The following is an 18,729-nucleotide window of genomic DNA, read 5'->3' as shown; positions in this document are numbered from 1 at the left end:
CTTACTTTATATGTCTTCCTTAAAATATTCAAAATAATGTTTTGCTTTTTGTTTGTTTTGACATATTTTATTTAATTTTGGTCCTCTGATTTATGTGTGTCATTTTATTTTCATCATACCTGGTACATGTATATTTTGTCATGTTTTTTAATTGTTACAGTGGACCCATAGAAGATTTATTCTGACTACCCAAATGTTATTTACTTGAAATACTATTGTTATTTATATTTTTATTATAATAACATCATTAATATCATTACTTATTATACATGTAGTTTTCACTGACATAAAATGTGTAACGGCACAACCATGACATTGTCTATTATAAATGTACATGACATTAAATGAAATGTATCAATTCCACTATCATCTCATGAACATCCTTTTAACTCAAATTAATCAAAGTTAGCCAGCAAACAGCAAACATATTTTACGTAAATTGATTTAAAATTATATTACCTAAAAAAATCCTACTTCCTACATTTTGAATAAAAAAGTTAATTTAAAATTTATTTCCTCATACATATTTGGTTATTCAGCAGTATTGAATATTGAAAAAAAATTCCTTAAAGCAATGGTTCACAATACTACTTACTAGAATAAACACACTTCGAATTGCGTACAATATTTTTTTTATGTCAATGACATAAGCATCATAAAAAATGTTGCTGATGCTGACTCAAGGACAAATTATACAAGCAGTCTTAGCTTCAATTGGAATAAATACCTGAATGTAAACGTTGAATTTGCTGACCCTTGGGGCCGAGATCTCTCTGTGCTGAAAGGGAAAAAATCATGACAGTGTCCAGTTCAGTAGTAAGGTTGGTAAATAAAACGATGCTGCTGAGTCGGGAAGCCTCCAGCCTCCACATAAAGTGGTAATAAACAAACGACTGTCACGTAAAGACAGCACGTACTACCATGATTGTTTAAATACAATATAGCGCTGTTAAACTTAATCCATGTCCTCACCTCTTCACTTTGCCCTGACATATTTTAAGCTTTATCGAATCTAACGGCTAAATTTCCAGTTATATTCAACAACACCGCGTCTGTAGGTAAACCTCGTCAATTTTCGGCTATTTCCGTCGTATTCCGTGAGTACTCGCAAGTCAGAGAAAATACTTTTCTAATGAAAAATATTTTTTCAAAACAAAAGTAATTTTCGATTTCTTACAATAATGTTATCAGATTAATTTGTACTTTTTGGGTATATTAATTAACATTAAAAAAAGTTTCTGATTTCCCACAGTGCTCCAGTCATCATGGTGGATAGAGAAAATTAGTTTTTGTAAACAAGTAAATATTATTTATTTTATTCGTGTTATATGGGACTAAAAAGCATACTATTTATAATTTGAATACTTATGAACATGTGCTTGTATCTGACAGTAAAATCAATAACATATCGTGCAGGTGTTCAATGTAATGAACGGAAACGGATTGCAATTTGGTTAATCTCCATGGAAACAAAGATGGCTGCGCCCATAAGATTGTTAACAATTTGACAAAATTGGTCTTATTCTTATCACATATTTGTCTTTAAAGAAAGTTAAACTGTGTAAATGTATGTGCTGATTTTCCTGTTCGTTTTTAGTGTGTTTGTTTGAGTTTGTTTTTTTCATTTCTCGATTTTAAAGCAAATAAAAATTATTCTGTTTAGCCAGTCAAAATATTTGTTTGATAGTCTGCAGTATACAGCTGTTCCCGCTGATAAAAAAATGTACTACAGTGGAAATGGTTTCCTATTTGTGTGGAAGATATTCACAGCAACCAATTTCAGTAGGATGGTGGGCTAGTGTTCCAATAGTCCATAAAAACAGCCGCTTCAGAGTCTTTGACCATTTTTGCTTTGGCGACTCTATGCGTCCATAACCCACTTGTTTTCCTAGCCAAGAATGACAGATCCCAGTGCTAAGTATATTGAGCGGAAAGGTAATGGGCACCTGCTAGATGGTTTCAAAATGGCGATGCTTTATTGACGGTGTCAATCTAAATTAAACTAATTATTTGTGTTTTATAAAACACTTAAGTGCAATAAGAAAAAAGGTATTGACTAAAATAATTAAAGTGTAACTTTTGTGTTTTAATTTAACAGTGAAGTGTTAAGTATTGTGGAGTAATAGTTAAAGAATGTATTTTACATTGGTACTGCTCAGTTGACTTGTGGCGTTTAGGGAACAAAATAAATATCCAAATGTTAAAGAAGTTCCCTAAACATGCATTATTGTGGCTAGTGCTCCAATGGTCATGTGTTCTTCTTGTATTTGAAATAAGTCATAAAATATTGTAGATAACTTCTTCAGCTGTTTGGACAAAAATGTATTTGTAGGGATGACTAAACTGGATGTGCCCATATTTGTCTGCATTTATGAATAATAAAAGAAATAAATGGATGCGTTAGGTCCCTTGAACACACTTCTTAATTTCTTATTGACATTCTACCTGATATCAAAGTGTTAAAATTCCTAAGTTATTATAGTTCTGTTCAATTCACCTAATACAATAAACATTTGAATGAATTGAAATGTTGACAACTGTGGTTGGAATGTTGACAGACTACATGACAATTATGAAATGTGTTTATAAAGAATAACCTTCATTTATATAAATGATAAATTTTATATGTGTATTTGAAAATATTCAAAAATATTGTACATTTGATTACTTCAAAATTGTTGCTAAAAGACTTTTAACTAATAATAATTCTTCAAACCAGTTTCACAGTACCTTAAATGACTTGTTATAAGACGCAAGCAAACAAATCTGTCAAAAAACCTTTTAATCAATGTTATGGGTTATAGGACGCATTGAAAACATGTTAAAATCGCCTTCCACCATTGGCCACCATGTTTGTTGACAGTGACGATTTTTTTTCGTGAAAATGGCAATGGTTATTTTAAACCATGCAATATGTTAGCTTCATGGTGTACTGGGGACACGCTGTATGTTTGCTGTGCTCTTCAGCTGATGATAGCTAGCTTTTATCATGCTGTGTATTATGTTCGAACTTTCCCCATTATGGGAAGCATGTAAGATAGGCACTGAATGTTCTGTTTGTGACAATTTGTAAGTGGATGGCACCTTTTATGGCAATTTGTAAGATTTCTTTCTGACGGTGTATCGTGAACGATAACTAGTCGGTAATGAAAAGTAAGTGTTCTCAAAATGTCGACACCTACAGGACATTGCCACACAAAAATAAAAATTTAGAATAGCGTTTTATGAAACACCATATCCCAATCTTCAACTGCCATTTTAATCTGTATAAACTCAATCGAGATGATGTTGGTGACATCCCTTTCCACATTAATCTAAACAAAATAGTTTTTCACCATTTACTTCTCTGAAGAGCCAATTTCGGCCTGAAATCGAACTCAGAAAAGAATGTCAAAAGCGTGTTACCTTTTGTAAGACGAAGGCATGTTTTAAAATCAAAATCTGAGGGAAAAAAGTGTGTCTTATAACCAGTCATTTAAGGTATACAGGAATGGTTATTAATTATATAACATACATGTATGATAGTTTACTCTTTACCAGCCTGAAACTGCCTGTTAGATTTCAATAACAAAAATCCTTGCAAGAGGAGCCTGTTTTACAAAAATCTCCAAGCATCTTTGTACACAAGGCAGGTCTCTTAATGTGATATTTCCTTAGACACTGTAAGTGAGCAGCTTAGATTTTTTCAGGAAACAATGGATCACAAGCTACTTCTAGATCACTGTGTTGGTGTGTTGGACACCTTCAATCAAGAAATCCACTCTGTAGATGACCATGTAAACCAGTATCTTAAGGACTATGGGGTGAGTCTATTGATTAGTAAGATACAGATACAGTCTGTAACCAGTGTTAACATGATATTTGTGTTTTCACTTTGACTACAAAATTTTACAAAGCGTAAGACGGTAGATTTACTAAAATATTTAAATGCTTTTGTTCAAGTTTAGATCAAAAAATCGCTTAGGACCAAATGCTGTTATATTTTCTAACTGGTTTATGTTTTTTTCCTCATCTGTTTAGATTTATGATGAGGATGAGCAGACATTTATTGTTGAGGTATTTTCCGGATGTGTTCGCTACAGTAATGTCATGTCTGTTGTGGTCAACGGCTTCTATGCAAAAGATGGCAAAACAGCATTACGTTCACAACAGAACTTGTACACAGGTAAAGGAAGTCTCACCATTCTAAGTAAGACAGTCAGACTTTCCTGTCTAGAGCATATTGTTAAATGATGTTGTACTAACTTTTTAATTCAAATTTGTTGTTATCTGGAATGTTTAACAGAAGTTAATTAATTATTTGAAAATATTAATTAAAAAATATATTTGCAAAACAATGTACTAAATACTAATCAGTACTTAACTATATGAACCTGTTTTAATTTTATCTTCTACAAAATTCATCATACAGATATTAGTCAGTTTATTTTTAAAAATTATTATTAATTATTATATACCGTTTAAAAGAACAAATATGTCTTTTTCAGTGTTAGCATATCTTGCCTTGTTTCGACTAGATGAACTCGGGATGGCAAACTTAAGACAGTTTGTCAGGTCACAGGATATTAACAAAATGTTCAAGGTACAGAATTTTACAACATTGATATTCAATGTATGAATATACCTTTTGAAAATTGGTTACAGATTTACTGGATTTTGTTAACATCTTAACATTGTTGTGTCAGTATGTTTTTTTTGTAAAAAAAATCTAGAAAAAAAAGACAAATGTTGGTATTTTCTTGAGGGGCTCTAGTGTCATGTATGATTTAATTCATGTTAACTTTCTGTTATATAATTTATTATGATTCAGAGTATCATACTATACAATTTGTGATATTGGTTATTTTGTTGTAACATGTACTGTTGTACTATGAATTATTGACAGTACATACACGAATAAAACTACTACCAGTTGTGTGGTTGATTTCCAGTTTCTCCAGTTCTTCTTCAATGAGAAAAGTGTAACGAGCTGGATGAAGGACACATGGCAGAAGTATTATGAACACACATTTGTACAGACAAAGCTTGTATCACCACTACGCAGGTACAAAACCACCATTATACAGGTGCAAAACCACCATAAATAGGTACAAAACACTATAATACAGGTACAAAACCATCATTACACAGATACAAAACCACCATAGTACAGCTAAGTTTTTGAATCAGGGTAATTATTTGTTAACACTTTATAGTGTAAATAATGAAGCTTGGCATTATAACAAACAGTAGGTATGCATTGATGTCTACAGACATTTATGAATTTGTTGCTCAATACTTTGCATTTTACATTAAATATTGTTAATTCATAACAAATCTTCCATTTATTCAGTCATCATAATTAGAATTTATATCTATAAGATATCTGGATCCTCGCATTACTATTTGGCTTTTTGAAAATGATTTCCAGCCAATGATGTTCTCCCTGAAGTACACTGTGAGTGAAGCTGATTTTTCATGGCCTAAGACAATACTGTTTTAACATCTTATGTACCACCAAGTAATGCAGTTGGAACAGCATTAAAAATAGTTTCACATTACAGGTGGCTTCCGGAGCTTGAAGAGATGGTTGGACAGATGCGTGAAAAGATTGACAACATCACAAAGCCCCGCCGCAAGGCTCTCACCACCACAGGTAATACTCTCTCAAGTTCACCATAATTCATTGCTCTGCCTCCTTGGAAAATGTGTCTTGACATTTGATACTATGTTTCCATAGTTCAAAATGTTTTAATACTATATATCTAACATTTAAATTGTATCTGTTTGAATAAAAAGTGTTTGGTTATCATTCAGTTAAGCAAAGTTGTCAACAAAAGTTAAATGTAAAGAGCTATCAGTTACAAATATGAGTTAATGCATTGTGTGAACTAGATTTAAACCTTATTGTAATTTAATAATTAGGCTCAAAACTGCACTGTTTTCTGTTCCAGAGATCAAACCTTTCAAAATCACACAGCCAAGACCAAAGAGTGTCCCTGTCCCAGAACCGGTAAGTAACGAAGCCATTATCAAACTCAACATCAATTTTAATTTCTAAAATATGTCATTTTACATAGAATGTTTAGTGCCATTGCTTGTTTGCCCTGATGATGTATAAGATATATGCCACAATATACAGATAGTACATATGAAAGGAAAGGTTACTTTAAGTAACTATTATTTAAATAATTTCATTGACATGTTTATCTAACCTTTCTCTTCCGAATCATTATTGAAATAAAAATCTTAGATAAATTATTAAATGATATGTTTTACAGATTATAAAAGAGGAGGTACTTATATTAGAATTTATGTTGTCCTCACATAATTTAGTTGTAAAGCACAACAAGACATAGATTGTTATGAAAGTTATTTTCATGCCAGATTTATAAATTTGTGGTTTGTTGTATATTTTCTCTCAATGCAATATAGTTATAGAGGTTAAGCAAATGAATGAGAGTTCCTCACAGAGTTGATTATTTCTCAAAAAAGTTTGAATTCACCATCAGCATGATTAGTTTTCTCTTTATAAACAATATTCTACAGGCATGCTGCTGAAAAATAAGATATTTACATGACAACTGTTTACATTGTAAAAAAGTTGTTATCTTGTTTTGTGTACACACACTTGTACCTGTTTTGTTTTATAAATCAGTCCGCCAAATTTCATTTACATTTCTTTGTCATTTTGAATTTGATGCTGATGTGCAATATACCCTGTAGTTGGCTTACCAAATATAACAATAAATTTCTCACATGCTTAAAGACCCTTTCCCAGCAGTTGAGTGTTGATTGCAGATTCCCAAGTTGGAGCGTAGTCGCCCCCCTCCGGAGACACTGTACAAACAACCATCTGAACTAGGGAAGATTGAACAGGTCCGCCAAGCAAACAGGCGCAGGGCTGAGGTCAGTAGGGTACTGGGAACATTCTCAATAAGAATCTTTAATGCAGTTTCGTATATGAAATATTTTCAACAGTATTTATAAACTGCGCTGCTGTTAATCTCTCCTAAGAATGAAAAGGGCTTCTAGAATGTTTGACGAAACAGCCTCCTGGTTCTTAGGGAACCTGGGACTGTTCTCAATGCATTTCTGAAATTTAAAATGGTCAATATTTCTCAAACAAACAAGACAAATCAGATATTTTACCAAAAGCTATAGTATTTTTTTAGTCAGTTAAAACCACATCGCACCAAGAACTGTCTACAATTATCATAATGCAGTTTAGGATATTATTTAATGTCAATTGCATGGGAAGGCCAAAAAATTTAAGTGCCTTATAAATATGACCATTTAAGGAAAGAAATTGCGGGGTTGATGTCATTATCGGGATATGAACGCAATTGGGCTGGTCAATGTGTGTGGAGTCCGAAGGTACTTTGACCAGCCCAATTGCGTCCATATCCCCGATAATGACATCAATCCCTCATTACTTATATTTACACCAATAATTTATAATTTCATTCAATAATTGTTAAAAAAAATACTTCATTTCATTTAAGAAAACCTTTCAGTAATCCTTTCTTACCCATTCTGTAAATAGAACGATCCGACTGTAACCGGAAACAGTTTTTTCAAATCACATCACAATAACGCGGGAAAAGATCAACCACTTGAAATCACTTTTAAACGTAAAATTGAAATACTCACGGCAACAAATTATTTCAAATATAATAAATAAACACTTTTTAAAATGTTGACCTATAAATTACAGGACCTGCTGTCATAATACAGTAGAAACTCACTAAACCGGACATGGTCCGGACTGGGCAAAATTTCCGGTTTAGTGAGGATTCCGGTTTAGTGAATATTTGATGTACGGAGAAAGTTTACTCATAATATTAACTGAGTTAACCTTTAAAGGGAAGTTGAAAACTGGAATAAAATGAAAACACATAAAGATAAACATAATTAAACATTTCTGCGTTTTTATTATCATCTTTTTTTCCAAGTCTTAAAATAAAACAACTGGCGAAAATGACCACTTCATCACCAATCAAAGTTCTTGATTTGAGTAACAAACAAACAAATTGTCCAATTGTCTGTAATTTAATGCTTGTTAAGTATGTTTGATAGTTTAATTAATGCACCGCTCTAATTTGATTCAATCATAGAAGTCTTTAGATAAAACAACTCTCCAAAATGATCACTTAATAACCGTTTCTAGTTCTTTATTTTCTGCAATAAACAAATTAATGTTTCAATCAATTTTCTTTTCACAAGTTTGATTATCATGCGGAGGTCAATCATCATTATCGATTATCGAGTTAACACAACATCACAGGTGCAATATTTAACGACGCACCAGCTGTCAAAACAAAGTGACACGCGATTCGCAAATTCCTAATACACAAAATCATTTTGACATGTTGGAACAAATATATGTCCGGTTTTGTGAGGTAAAATTACGTTGACAACTAACAAATTTTCTCGATATTTTGTCCGGAATTCCGGGGTTCCGGTTTTGTGGAGTTCCGGTTTAGTGAGTTTCTACTGTACAAACAATAACAAGTTCAATATTTTTCATGTATATTGTTATGCGATGAATTGCAATCCGAGCATATCAGAAGATGTTGCGTTCATCGATTGATAAATGCATTTACCGAAAGGCAGTTCATTTAAGGAATGGAAGTTGAGGTGTAAATATTTATTATCCAACTATACACAGAACATCTGCTGGAAACCAGACTCAATGCTTAGCTACTCAGAACAAAAAAAAAAGAGGTTATGTCAATTTTTGCATTTTCCTACTTAAAAAATATTTTTTTAATATTCCGTCATGTAATAAAGGAAACAAATCCATTTTTTCATGCATTTTATAAATGCTTCAGGAACGACTAATGGATGCCTCAAGGAAGCAATTCGCCTGTGCCAACCCTGAAAAATCCCTGAAAACAAAAGAGAAAATACAGAGGATATTAGATGAGGCAGATCAGAAACTGGAGTTTGACAAACCCAAGACAAACAAAGCCCCATCCTTCCTGGTATGTTGTTAGTTTTTGCTAACATGTTGGAATGTTTGCAGTAAAAATATTTTTTTATCTTTTGAGTATTTAAAAAAAGGCAAACCTAATAGACAATTCCTGGATTTGGGGAAAACCATGCAGGGTTTTTGGTGGGCTTTTTATCATTCTGTTTTTGCTTTTAAGTATGTGTTTTCCTATCATAAATTCCACAGTTTTTATCAGATCTCTATGAAACTTGGACAGAATTTGGGTCAGCATAATATTCAGGACCAGTGCAAATATAGGTCATCTCATATAAAGCCAATATTTTGTGTTAAAGTTTCTTAATCCTTTCATAAATTTAATAGTGTTTATCCAATACTTTATGCTTCAGCTCAGGTCAAAAACTTGGTTGAACCATTGTGAATATTATAAGGTCAACAGCATTTACCTTTTCTTTACAAATCCTGCAGCAAAAACGCATCTGTCAAATAAAAAATCTGGCTTTAATAGGGTTTCCGCATTAACCATTAGTTATAACATTGAAATTGTGCATTTTAATTCCTGAAATTTCAATCCTTCGTTTTTTGGCCAATGTTGTTTTACTTATTTTATATCTTAAATATTTAATTTCTATATGTACTGTTATAGCACTAGCATGTTTTTTGTTTAACATTCAAACTTTGTCTTTCTGCTTAAAATGAATATGGACAGTTATTCAATATTCCTTGAAATCCTCTTTTAAAAACACATGTTGATATACTATATCACTGTATTATACCAGAATACACCTCGCTCTAATCGTTCCACGTCGTCACGGAAACATGTAAGTGGCTTTAACACAGCAGCATCTGGAAGTGTGTGCATTGTGTTCGCTTTACGGTTCAGAATTGTCAATGGAGGGCTTACTTTCAGCTTTATGCATCATCAATCTTTGCTTTTTTCAAGTGATATGGCATTGTGGAATGTTGGTGTGTGTTTTGTGTGTTTAATGAAACAATGAAGAAGGTTGTTGTTCACACTGTGATACATTTTCAGCATGTATTAAACAAGTCAGAAGTTCCTGGTCATCACAGTCTACAAATTTCTGTTTGCTTGCTTTTTCATCATTGTACTGATGGAGTTTCTAAACAGAAACTAGTGCAGGAGATGTTCTCATTGCTTCAGTCACTAGATGACATGTGTCTATATGTGCTTGCTATGTGTCAATGTTGGCTGCTGTTGATTGCAACATTATCAAAAAATGCTTTTAGGCCAAAGAATAAATAGTGCTTTATTAAAAAAAAAAAATTCTGTAAGAAAATATGAAAAACATGTTTATATAATAATAAAATAAATGCAATTTAAACTCATCTAATACTATTCTATTCAATCTTTGTGAAGATGGAAATTGAATGATTGAAGTCAGCAATGAACATTGCACACTCATGGAATCAATGATCGTTTAAAAATAGAAACAGGGTAGAACAAGAGTACAAATTATGTTTTATTCAGCTAAATATCTCAAGCTTATCTTTGAAAAATTACTTCAAAATAAATAACAAAAAACACCTTAAGAATTTGCTTTTTAATGTTCATCCATTTTTCAATTTGCTTATAAACATTTAAAAGTATTTTTTACTGGTTACAGGTATTCTTTTTAGATTAGTTTAATTTTAAAAAATAAGCTTTTTTTCATAGTATAATATTTTAATCGAAATATTTTACCAGTAATCAAAATGGCGTGGGCAATTGTTTGAGATGATTGATAATGATATTAGACTGATTTTCTACATGTAGTATCCGGCACTCTTTGTTCATAATATTTAAATATACATTTTTATGTTTAACAGAGCCAGGAGGTACCAGTTAAGATGACGGCAGCAGCCATTCTCAGAGAAGGCTTCCTCTACCAGCAGCGAGAGGCAGAGGAGATCAAGAAGTAAAAAAATTCTCACAGCATCAGTCATACTTTTCTGCTAGTCTTTTCTTTCAAACAAATTAAAAAAAAGCAGTCCATGTTTTGTCATAGCCTACTTAAAGAGTGTAGAATTATCAATATGATAAATGGTAAACAAGGAGAATTATCAGTATTATTTTAGTAAATATTATTTTTGAAAGTTTGTTTAAGATTTCGCCTATCATAAGGGTAGCAACCCCTTTCCCCTAAAGATGGTGAGGGCTGTGTCCTCAAAGTAAATTATTTACACCACAGGCTGGAGAACCTGGAGGCTGGGGCGAAGGACAAGTCAGACTTTGAGAAATGGCAGACAGAGATGCGACGTAAGGATACAGAGCTGGACCTCGCAGAGATTGAGCGAAGGAGACTCGAGGGAAAGATCAGTCATGAGGAAGCAATACTGGCGCGACAAAACATCGTACAGGAGAACAGGCAGAGGGTCACCGAGATGAAGGAAGAGGTTGGTAGTGCTAGTGATTGCAAACACCATTTTGAAATCAATAAATGTTGCTTTAACAAAACAGTAACACTGTTATTTAGTTGATCATGCTAGGAATAAGCTTTCAAACAATTACATTAAATAATAAATAAGAGTAGCATTATGGAAATCTGCCTAACTGCTGTCTCTAACATGGAATTTGAATGTCTACCTTTCAGACCGAAAAGATGTTTGAACGATATTTGGAAGAAAAATTCAAGGAAGAACAACAGATGAAGTAAGTGTTATTTAACATTAGTTGTAATACATATATTGTTTCAGCCTTACTGTGTTGCTATAATCATGTTGACATGTAGAATGAATGCAAATTGCAAGTTTAATAATGAATGCAAATTTTCAATATTAAAACAGGATTGACATTATGTTGCCATGAGATACTTGGCATGACATGATATTCCCAAAATTTAAGAATTATCATAATGCTCTTTTTTTAAATTAATAAAGCACCACATTGAATGAGAACTCATATTGAATGTACATATTTTTCTTACAGGCAATTAGTGGAAGATACCATGAAAGGGCATAAAAATGCAAAAGAAGCCAAGAAAAAGTTGATGGAGTACAAACAAAAAATAGGTAACATTCTTTTTCAAAACCCGGTAACGTTGTTTGCAAAACAAATCGAACCTTGACTTGCAGCATCCATATTGTGACAAAACAATTAATTAACTGAACCTTTATTCCATTTATCTTGAGAGAGCGCTTAAATTAAGTTCAGTTTAAAATTCTCATATATCTACTTATAAAGAGAGACAAATGTACATTTTATAGCATTTCAAGCATTTCAGCGTCAATGCCTGATGCCTCATAATATAATGTCAAGTTTCAATTGTTTGAAATGTCAATGTCAATTCAAATTAAGTATGCATTATTACTAAGAATATGCTTATACTATCTCAGTTGTCAAATTTAGTTGCTGTGGCAATACTATATTGTTCATGCATTAGTCGATAATATTTGCCATGTACCATTCTCATCACTTGTTCAAAGTAATGATCAAAAACTGTTAAAAATGGATAATTTTACAACCGAGGTCACTGATTGTTTGCAGACATTTAAAATGTTTTATCATCATTAAGTAAATCAGTCTGCAGGTAAATGCAGTTTGTTACACTTTCTTACCACTTAATTGTAAAAGAATTTTGCTTTTTAGTTCTCTTGCATAATCAATCATTAATTCAATGATATGTTGGATTATTTCTGATGATTGATTATGATTTTTAACCGAACTTTCAAACTGCAAGAACTGTTTATGACACCATACTATATTTACCTACAGTTGCGGAGGTAGCCGAGGAAAGCCGTGAGATGATGGCTCGTGCCGTGGAAGAGGCTGAACTAGAAATGCGGCGCAGGATGGAGCTCATCCACCAGATCCGCGCCATGGAGGCGGTTCCCGTCATCCGGCAAAAGTTTGTTGACACCACCTCCACTGCCGGCCATGGGCTGCTGTCGGAGATGTCTATTGCTGAGGTATGTTGGGATAAAAGAAAGTTTGGCAACTAATTAATATTGACTATTATGGTTTGAAATGTCTCTTGCACTTTTGTATTATACATTATTAAAAAATGTATTAACAAATTATTTCCCCAATAAAAAGTCATACTATAGACTTGTTAGGTTTAGTTTTGCTTACATTTCTGCACTTGTTTTGGAAATACAGTATCATGCGATTACACATGAAATTTGAATATATAAAATACATTAAAAGTAGAACAGTCTTGTATATAAATATAAAGAAGTTAATTTAAACCTTCTGTATTGTTAATTCCCTGTAGTTGCGTGAGAGGGTTGCACTTCTACGGACAGCAGAGCAGGAGGCAGAGGAAATGAAGAGAGATGACATTCTCATGGATAAAGAGGTAACAGTTGATCTGGCTTGTGGTTCAACAAGCTGAGTGAAAAATAACATTGGCAGAAATGTAGAATGAATTGTGGGATTGTCATAATTTGTCAAAGAAAAAGATATGAATTTTGTAAAATTTGATTGCTTAAAAATAATAATATATGTACGATATCTGATATCATTTAAAGCAATCCTCCTAATATGTTTTGATATGTTGGTATTTTTCAGCACATTTTTGTTATTAACTGTATTGGTTCAAGCACCATATTGTTCACAAAGATGTAGATACTGATGACACCTTATATTCACTTAAAAATCTACTAACCATCATTTAATGTTAATTTTTTATAACTTTGTATTAAATCAAAACTGAAAACTTCAATTAGTCGTATAGAATGATGTTGATATGTCAATGAGGTGGGTCCACTTGACAGTGTATTGTGTATTGCAGGCTAAGGATCAGATGTTACTGGACACACTGGAGAGGATCTCTAAACACCGCCTGGAACAGACCAAGGCTGCAGCCGTCAAGTATGTCACCTCCTCCTGCTTATTATATAATAATTATAAACTATGTCAACATTGTTGACTATAGGAAGCCATTTTATCATAATTGATGATAATAAATATATCATAATGAGTTGTTCCAAGTTCTTTAAACCATTTTGTCCCATACCTCTTCCATTTGGGATTAATGCTAAATGAATGAAATTAACATAACACCAGCCAAAAAATGCAAGAGAATTGGACATATTTGTACAGGAATGGAAACTTTTAATATTAGAAATTGATCAGATGTGATGCATTTTTCGATAATCAATAGTTAAAATTTTGTTCGACTCCCAATGCTAATTTATAGTACTTTGGTATGTTCTGGCATTCACCCCTTGATTTTATAGTCATCTGCTGTATTCTGTTAACTGGTCATCAACCCATACTAAACCAAAATTAATGCAGAATGAAAAAGGCCTGAGATTTACAAATTTCTTTTTATTTTGCCTGCAGGTTGGAGGGTCGTAAGAAAGGCGAGCCGAGGAAGATGACTGTTGAGACACCAGAGTTATCTGCCCTACAACAAAAGCTAGAGGAGAGACGACAGCAGAGACTGCACGGCCAGGAGTCCTCACGACTGGCTCCAAACGCAAAGTCTGCAAAGAGAACCAAGAGCCTCATTAACCAGAAGGTTGGGCAATTTACGATGTTTCCTGATATGTTTGGCTTACCATTTGGATGTTGTTATCTTAGAGTTGTTCTGATAAAAAAAATCAAATATCCATACAAAGTGATTAATTGTTTGCTTTTGTTCATTTTAAATTTGTGAACTGTGAAGTTAAAGATTGTTAACTGACTGACATTATGACTGTTATATTATTTCTTAAACTAACAATCACTCAAAAGCCTGGGTTGATAACAAATATGTCTTGATGTATTCATCTGAGCCTAAATAGTAAGTTGTGACAAAAGACTACAAGTGTAGCTGTAAAATGAATGGTGTTACTGCAAGTTCAGTGTTATTCACACGCATTGCTCTTCCTTTTTTCCAGAAAAACCTTGAGGAAAGTCGGTGGCGGGAGTTAGAGGCTACGAGGGAGAGATCTGCCCAGGTGATGCAGCAGAGTTACGCCCGGTCGGCCACCCGTCTCAACACCGCTCTCACCTCCGTCACGTAACATGGCTGCTGTACACAGCGTGGGAGTGTGTGTGTATGTGTGTGTGCATAGGAACTGAATCATGACATTTTTTGTTCAATTTACCGATATTTAGAAGAAAATATTTTAAAACGAATTTGTCAAAATGCTTAGTATTTGATATTGCTGCTGATTATTTTTTATTAACCTATGTCAAAGGAAACAGTATTTTAAACATTTTATTAAATTCTGAAGAAATTTATTTGTACTTATATTTATGTCTGTGATATATTGTGTATAAATTATGTTTCCTCTGACAGTATTGGTCATGTTTGTGTTGTAATTAAACTCAGATTCCAAAGTATTTATAGATGCCACTGTGATAACGATACATGTATTAAATGGTTATGTTTATGCATTCAGAATGAACATTACATGTACATTACAATATTGATGATGTGATGATAAGTGAAGAATATTTTGTGAATTCCTTTTTCCAACCATTAACTATGTGGGTTTACATGACATGGGATAAGTTATGTTTCTGTGGGCATACAGCCAAAAATTACCCCTACATTTTACATTTCATTATGGTATTCTGTGTTCTATTACAAAGTAAAATTGTGTATTTAGATTTTTAATGGCAACATTATTTTTCCAATGAGTGGATTTCAGACCATCCATTATACAGATAAAATACAATTTAAATGTCAATTTTCCATGTTTCATAAACATTTGCTGTTAGATTGGCGTAAAATTCCTCCGTCCAATAAATGAACTTTGTTGATGTTTTATATTATTTATAATAAATTTAAATGAAAATAAGTGTATATTTTTTCTCTTCAAAGAATACCCTGAAAAAGATAATGAACTAACAAGTATCCAGTGACTATGTATTGTGTCAGAAGCCGTTTCCAAAGGCTTAAATATCAATTGAGTAATGTCCCTTGATTAAAGGAGAGATATGTTCTGCATAGGCTTCCATTTACAGTGATCTTGTTTTGAACATTTAGACATTGCCACAGCTGAGCGGTTGGTGTTAAGATTATATATTGCTGGAAACAAAGTTGAAAATCATAAATACTTTGGTGATAATGCTAGTTTTTGTTGACAATAAAAGAGAGAAATAATCTGTATGGGTTGACCTGCTGGTGTTGAAACACAGTTGATGCTGAAATATAAACATGTTTTGGCCTCAGCCATTTGTCAATAAAAAAACATAAACATCATAAACACATCCTTGAAATCCTTAAGCAGGATTCTTGCAGCTGTCATTTATTTAATCATTATAAATGATACAAGTCTAGGATTTGAATTTTCAAGCGTTTCGTAGAATAGCGAAGAAAATATTGTCTTATGCGGTACAGTATTATAAAGATTAGTTGTATGCACGAGGTTTTCGTGCAGGAAAGATATTGGATATTGTTCATTCTACCGGACGATTGCTTACACTGCACATCAAATTTTTCCACTGTTATCGGCATGGCTTCTGAAAACGTGCTTTTGACGAGCATTGAAAAACTAATTGACGATAAATTTTCGTTTTTTGAACAAAGAATTAATAGTACACAGGGATTTAAGTACGCAAATTCAACATTCTTTGTCAACCAGCAATAATTATGTGTTTAAGAAAAAAGGAAATGAGGCTCAGTTCGAGGCTAACGCGCACGTGCTTGAGAAACTCCAGGAGGCGGGCTCTAGTCTACAAGATGTCACCTCAGCCCAACCGGAAGAGGCATTTCTGAAAGCGCGTGAAAAGATTGTAGAAGGTATAGACTTACTCAAACATAGGCAAAAGTTGGTAAAATTGGCTGACAGTTCTGAGCATGGCTGGAAAGTGGTTCAGGAGTATGAAGCGCACCCTCTCGCCGAAGATTCTGACGACGAAAAGAAAATATACAAAGCGCAGCTCAAGGCAGACCGCAATATCCGAGAGGAGCGTCGGGTTCGTTCTAGGCGTTTCAACCCGTATTCCACGGCTCCTTCTCCGCCAGTGTCGCAGTCACTTCCGGCTCCCAGGCGTCCAGGCGTTTGCTTCCAGTGCGGCAAGCCCGGGCATTGGCGTTGCGACCACAACGGGGCTCGTTCCGGGGCGGCCCAGGCAGCGGTGTCGGATAATACTAAACATTGAAGTATCACTTTGGTTTGCTCTCTTAGCGCTGATGGCGACCATATATGTTCAAATACTGATTCAGCTTGTAAAAGCGTGCTAATTAGTGAAACAAGTTCAGGCAAAACAGTAAGTTCTGGTACTGAAACTCCAGTTGGTAGATTAAAATCCAGTTACGCACATTGGGCTGAGGCAGGAGCAAATGATCATGTTTTAGATGTTATCCGAAACTGATATAAGATTCCATTCAAGGACATTCCAGATAGGGTCGTTTTGGATAATAACAAATCTGCCAGGGACAACGTAAGTTTCGTTCATTCTGAAATAAGCAAGCTTTTAGCTAAGGAATGTATAAGTGAAGTGACAGACGTCCCGCACGTGGTGAACCCGCTTACGGTAGCATATGGCAAAAATGGTAAAGCTCGTCTTGTATTGGACTGTAGACATATTAATCAGCATTTGTACAAATTCAAATTTTGCTTTGAAAATCAAGAAGTTGCAAAAACGATGTTAAAGAAAGGGGATTTTATTTTCACTTTTGATTTAAAGTCGGCATACCACCATATCCATTTTTTTACAGAACATAACAGATATCTGGGTTTTTATGGCATTTTCCAGGAAAAGATCTTTACTTTGTTTACAATGTCTTAGCTTTCGGACTGAGCACAGCTGGGTATATTTTTTCCAAATGTTTGCGAGCTGTTATTAGCAAATGGAGAGCCATGGGTTACAAGGTAATAATGTTTTTAGATGATGGTCTTGGAGGTGAACAACAGTTGGTAAGAGCGTTGCAGGCTAGTGAGTATATACACTCGGATTTGGTAAACTTTGGTTTCTTGATAGCTGATGAAAATTGTCACTGGGCTCCTTGTCAGACGCTTGTTTGGCTTAGTTATCGCTGGGATATGGAAAAGGTGAGATTTATGTTACGGACGAAAGGCTCGAAAGAGCTTTGGTTTTGTTAAACGAGATTATTAATCTTGTTGTCGCTGGAGGCGTTTTAATTCCTGCCCGTAGATTGGCACAATTAGTTGGCCAGATTGTGTCAATGAAAAGTTCTGTAGGCACTGCTGTAAGGCTCCGAACCAGGTCTTTATATGACTGTATATTGTTAAGAGCGAGCTGGAAGGCTCCCGTCATAGTGACGAGTAAAGCTCTAGATGAGCTCTTGTTTTGGAAGAAACATTTAAAATCTCTAAATGTTGCTAGTATAGCAGTATCCGATGTAGTCGATAGTGTGCAGGTTTACTGCGATGCTAGCTCTACAGGCTATGGTGGTTATATTGAGGGCTACGAGAACAGTGAAGTAGTAGGTTCTTGGTCAGTAGAAGAAGCTATTTTGAGTTCTACCTGGCGTGAGCTAGAGGCTGTTCATCGTGTGGTACGTAGTGAAAATAAAATGCTGGAAGGAAGTGCAGTTCTTGTTAACACCGACAACAAAAATGTTGTACAAATAATTCCTAACGGCAGTAAAAAGCCATATTTGCATGAAATTGCTTTGACAATTAACGAAGTTTGCCAAGAAAAAGACATTGATCTTAAAACCAAATGGGTACCACGCTGTGACAATGTTCAAGCAGATACGTTAAGTAGAAATGGCGACTGTGACGACTGGTCTATTTGTAATTGGATTTTCAGATCGCTGGACGAGTTGTGGGGCCCACACACTTGCGATAGATTCGCTACAGACTATAATGCAAAGTGCTTATGCTTTAATTCTAGGTACTGGTGTCCGGGTACTTCCGGTGTTGATGCTTTTGCACATATTTGGTCGTATGAT

At 34.0% G+C, this 18,729-nt stretch overlaps 2 protein-coding genes across 6 annotated transcripts in view; one reads left to right on the top strand and one right to left on the bottom strand.

The window, feature by feature from the left end:
• LOC128212230 (uncharacterized protein ZK1073.1-like) overlaps positions 1 to 1,123 on the bottom strand; it is a 41,367-nt gene extending 40,244 nt beyond the window's left edge. For both annotated transcript variants that reach the window (XM_052917573.1, XM_052917574.1), the window contains exons 1-2: positions 973 to 1,123; positions 728 to 778 (exon numbers count right to left, since the gene is read on the bottom strand). In XM_052917573.1, the coding sequence (XP_052773533.1) occupies positions 728 to 778; positions 973 to 993 (72 nt within the window). In that variant the 5' untranslated portion in view covers positions 994 to 1,123. The remainder of the gene's footprint in view (positions 1 to 727; positions 779 to 972) is intronic.
• Positions 692 to 15,955, top strand: LOC128212229 (cilia- and flagella-associated protein 99-like). 4 transcript variants are annotated; one of them, XM_052917570.1, is made up of 19 exons: positions 692 to 821; positions 3,690 to 3,803; positions 4,021 to 4,165; positions 4,488 to 4,582; positions 4,932 to 5,044; positions 5,544 to 5,635; positions 5,934 to 5,992; positions 6,781 to 6,888; positions 8,814 to 8,966; positions 9,712 to 9,753; positions 10,760 to 10,848; positions 11,122 to 11,326; positions 11,524 to 11,582; positions 11,859 to 11,941; positions 12,645 to 12,838; positions 13,144 to 13,227; positions 13,663 to 13,742; positions 14,217 to 14,394; positions 14,756 to 15,955. In XM_052917570.1, exons 2-19 carry the CDS (start codon positions 3,696 to 3,698, stop codon positions 14,879 to 14,881), a joined length of 2,013 nt encoding a protein of 670 aa, XP_052773530.1. In that variant the 5' UTR covers positions 692 to 821; positions 3,690 to 3,695; the 3' UTR covers positions 14,882 to 15,955. The 4 variants fall into 4 exon arrangements, with proteins under 4 accessions (XP_052773530.1, XP_052773529.1, XP_052773532.1 ...); XM_052917569.1 differs by lacking the exon at positions 692 to 821 and adding an exon at positions 1,264 to 1,299 and having other exon boundaries at positions 14,756 to 15,954; XM_052917571.1 differs by lacking the exon at positions 692 to 821 and adding an exon at positions 1,546 to 1,567.
• Positions 15,956 to 18,729: the final 2,774 nt, after the last annotated feature.

This window comes from Mya arenaria, chromosome 12 (assembly GCF_026914265.1).
Source record: "Mya arenaria isolate MELC-2E11 chromosome 12, ASM2691426v1".
In the NCBI taxonomy this organism is placed as follows: Eukaryota; Metazoa; Mollusca; class Bivalvia; order Myida; family Myidae; genus Mya; species Mya arenaria.
Note: the sequence above shows the minus strand (reverse complement) of the source record. Positions and strands in the feature narration are given on the sequence as shown.

Bases quoted from the DNA above. Each gene is read 5' to 3' on its own strand.
- LOC128212229 (XM_052917570.1), top strand. From the start codon at position 3,696: ATGGATCACAAGCTACTTCTAGATCACTGTGTTGGTGTGTTGGACACC. The intron at 5,045-5,543 runs GTACAAAACCAC...TTCACATTACAG, and splicing joins CTTGTATCACCACTACGCAG to GTGGCTTCCGGAGCTTGAAG. The intron at 11,327-11,523 runs GTTGGTAGTGCT...TCTACCTTTCAG, and splicing joins TCACCGAGATGAAGGAAGAG to ACCGAAAAGATGTTTGAACG.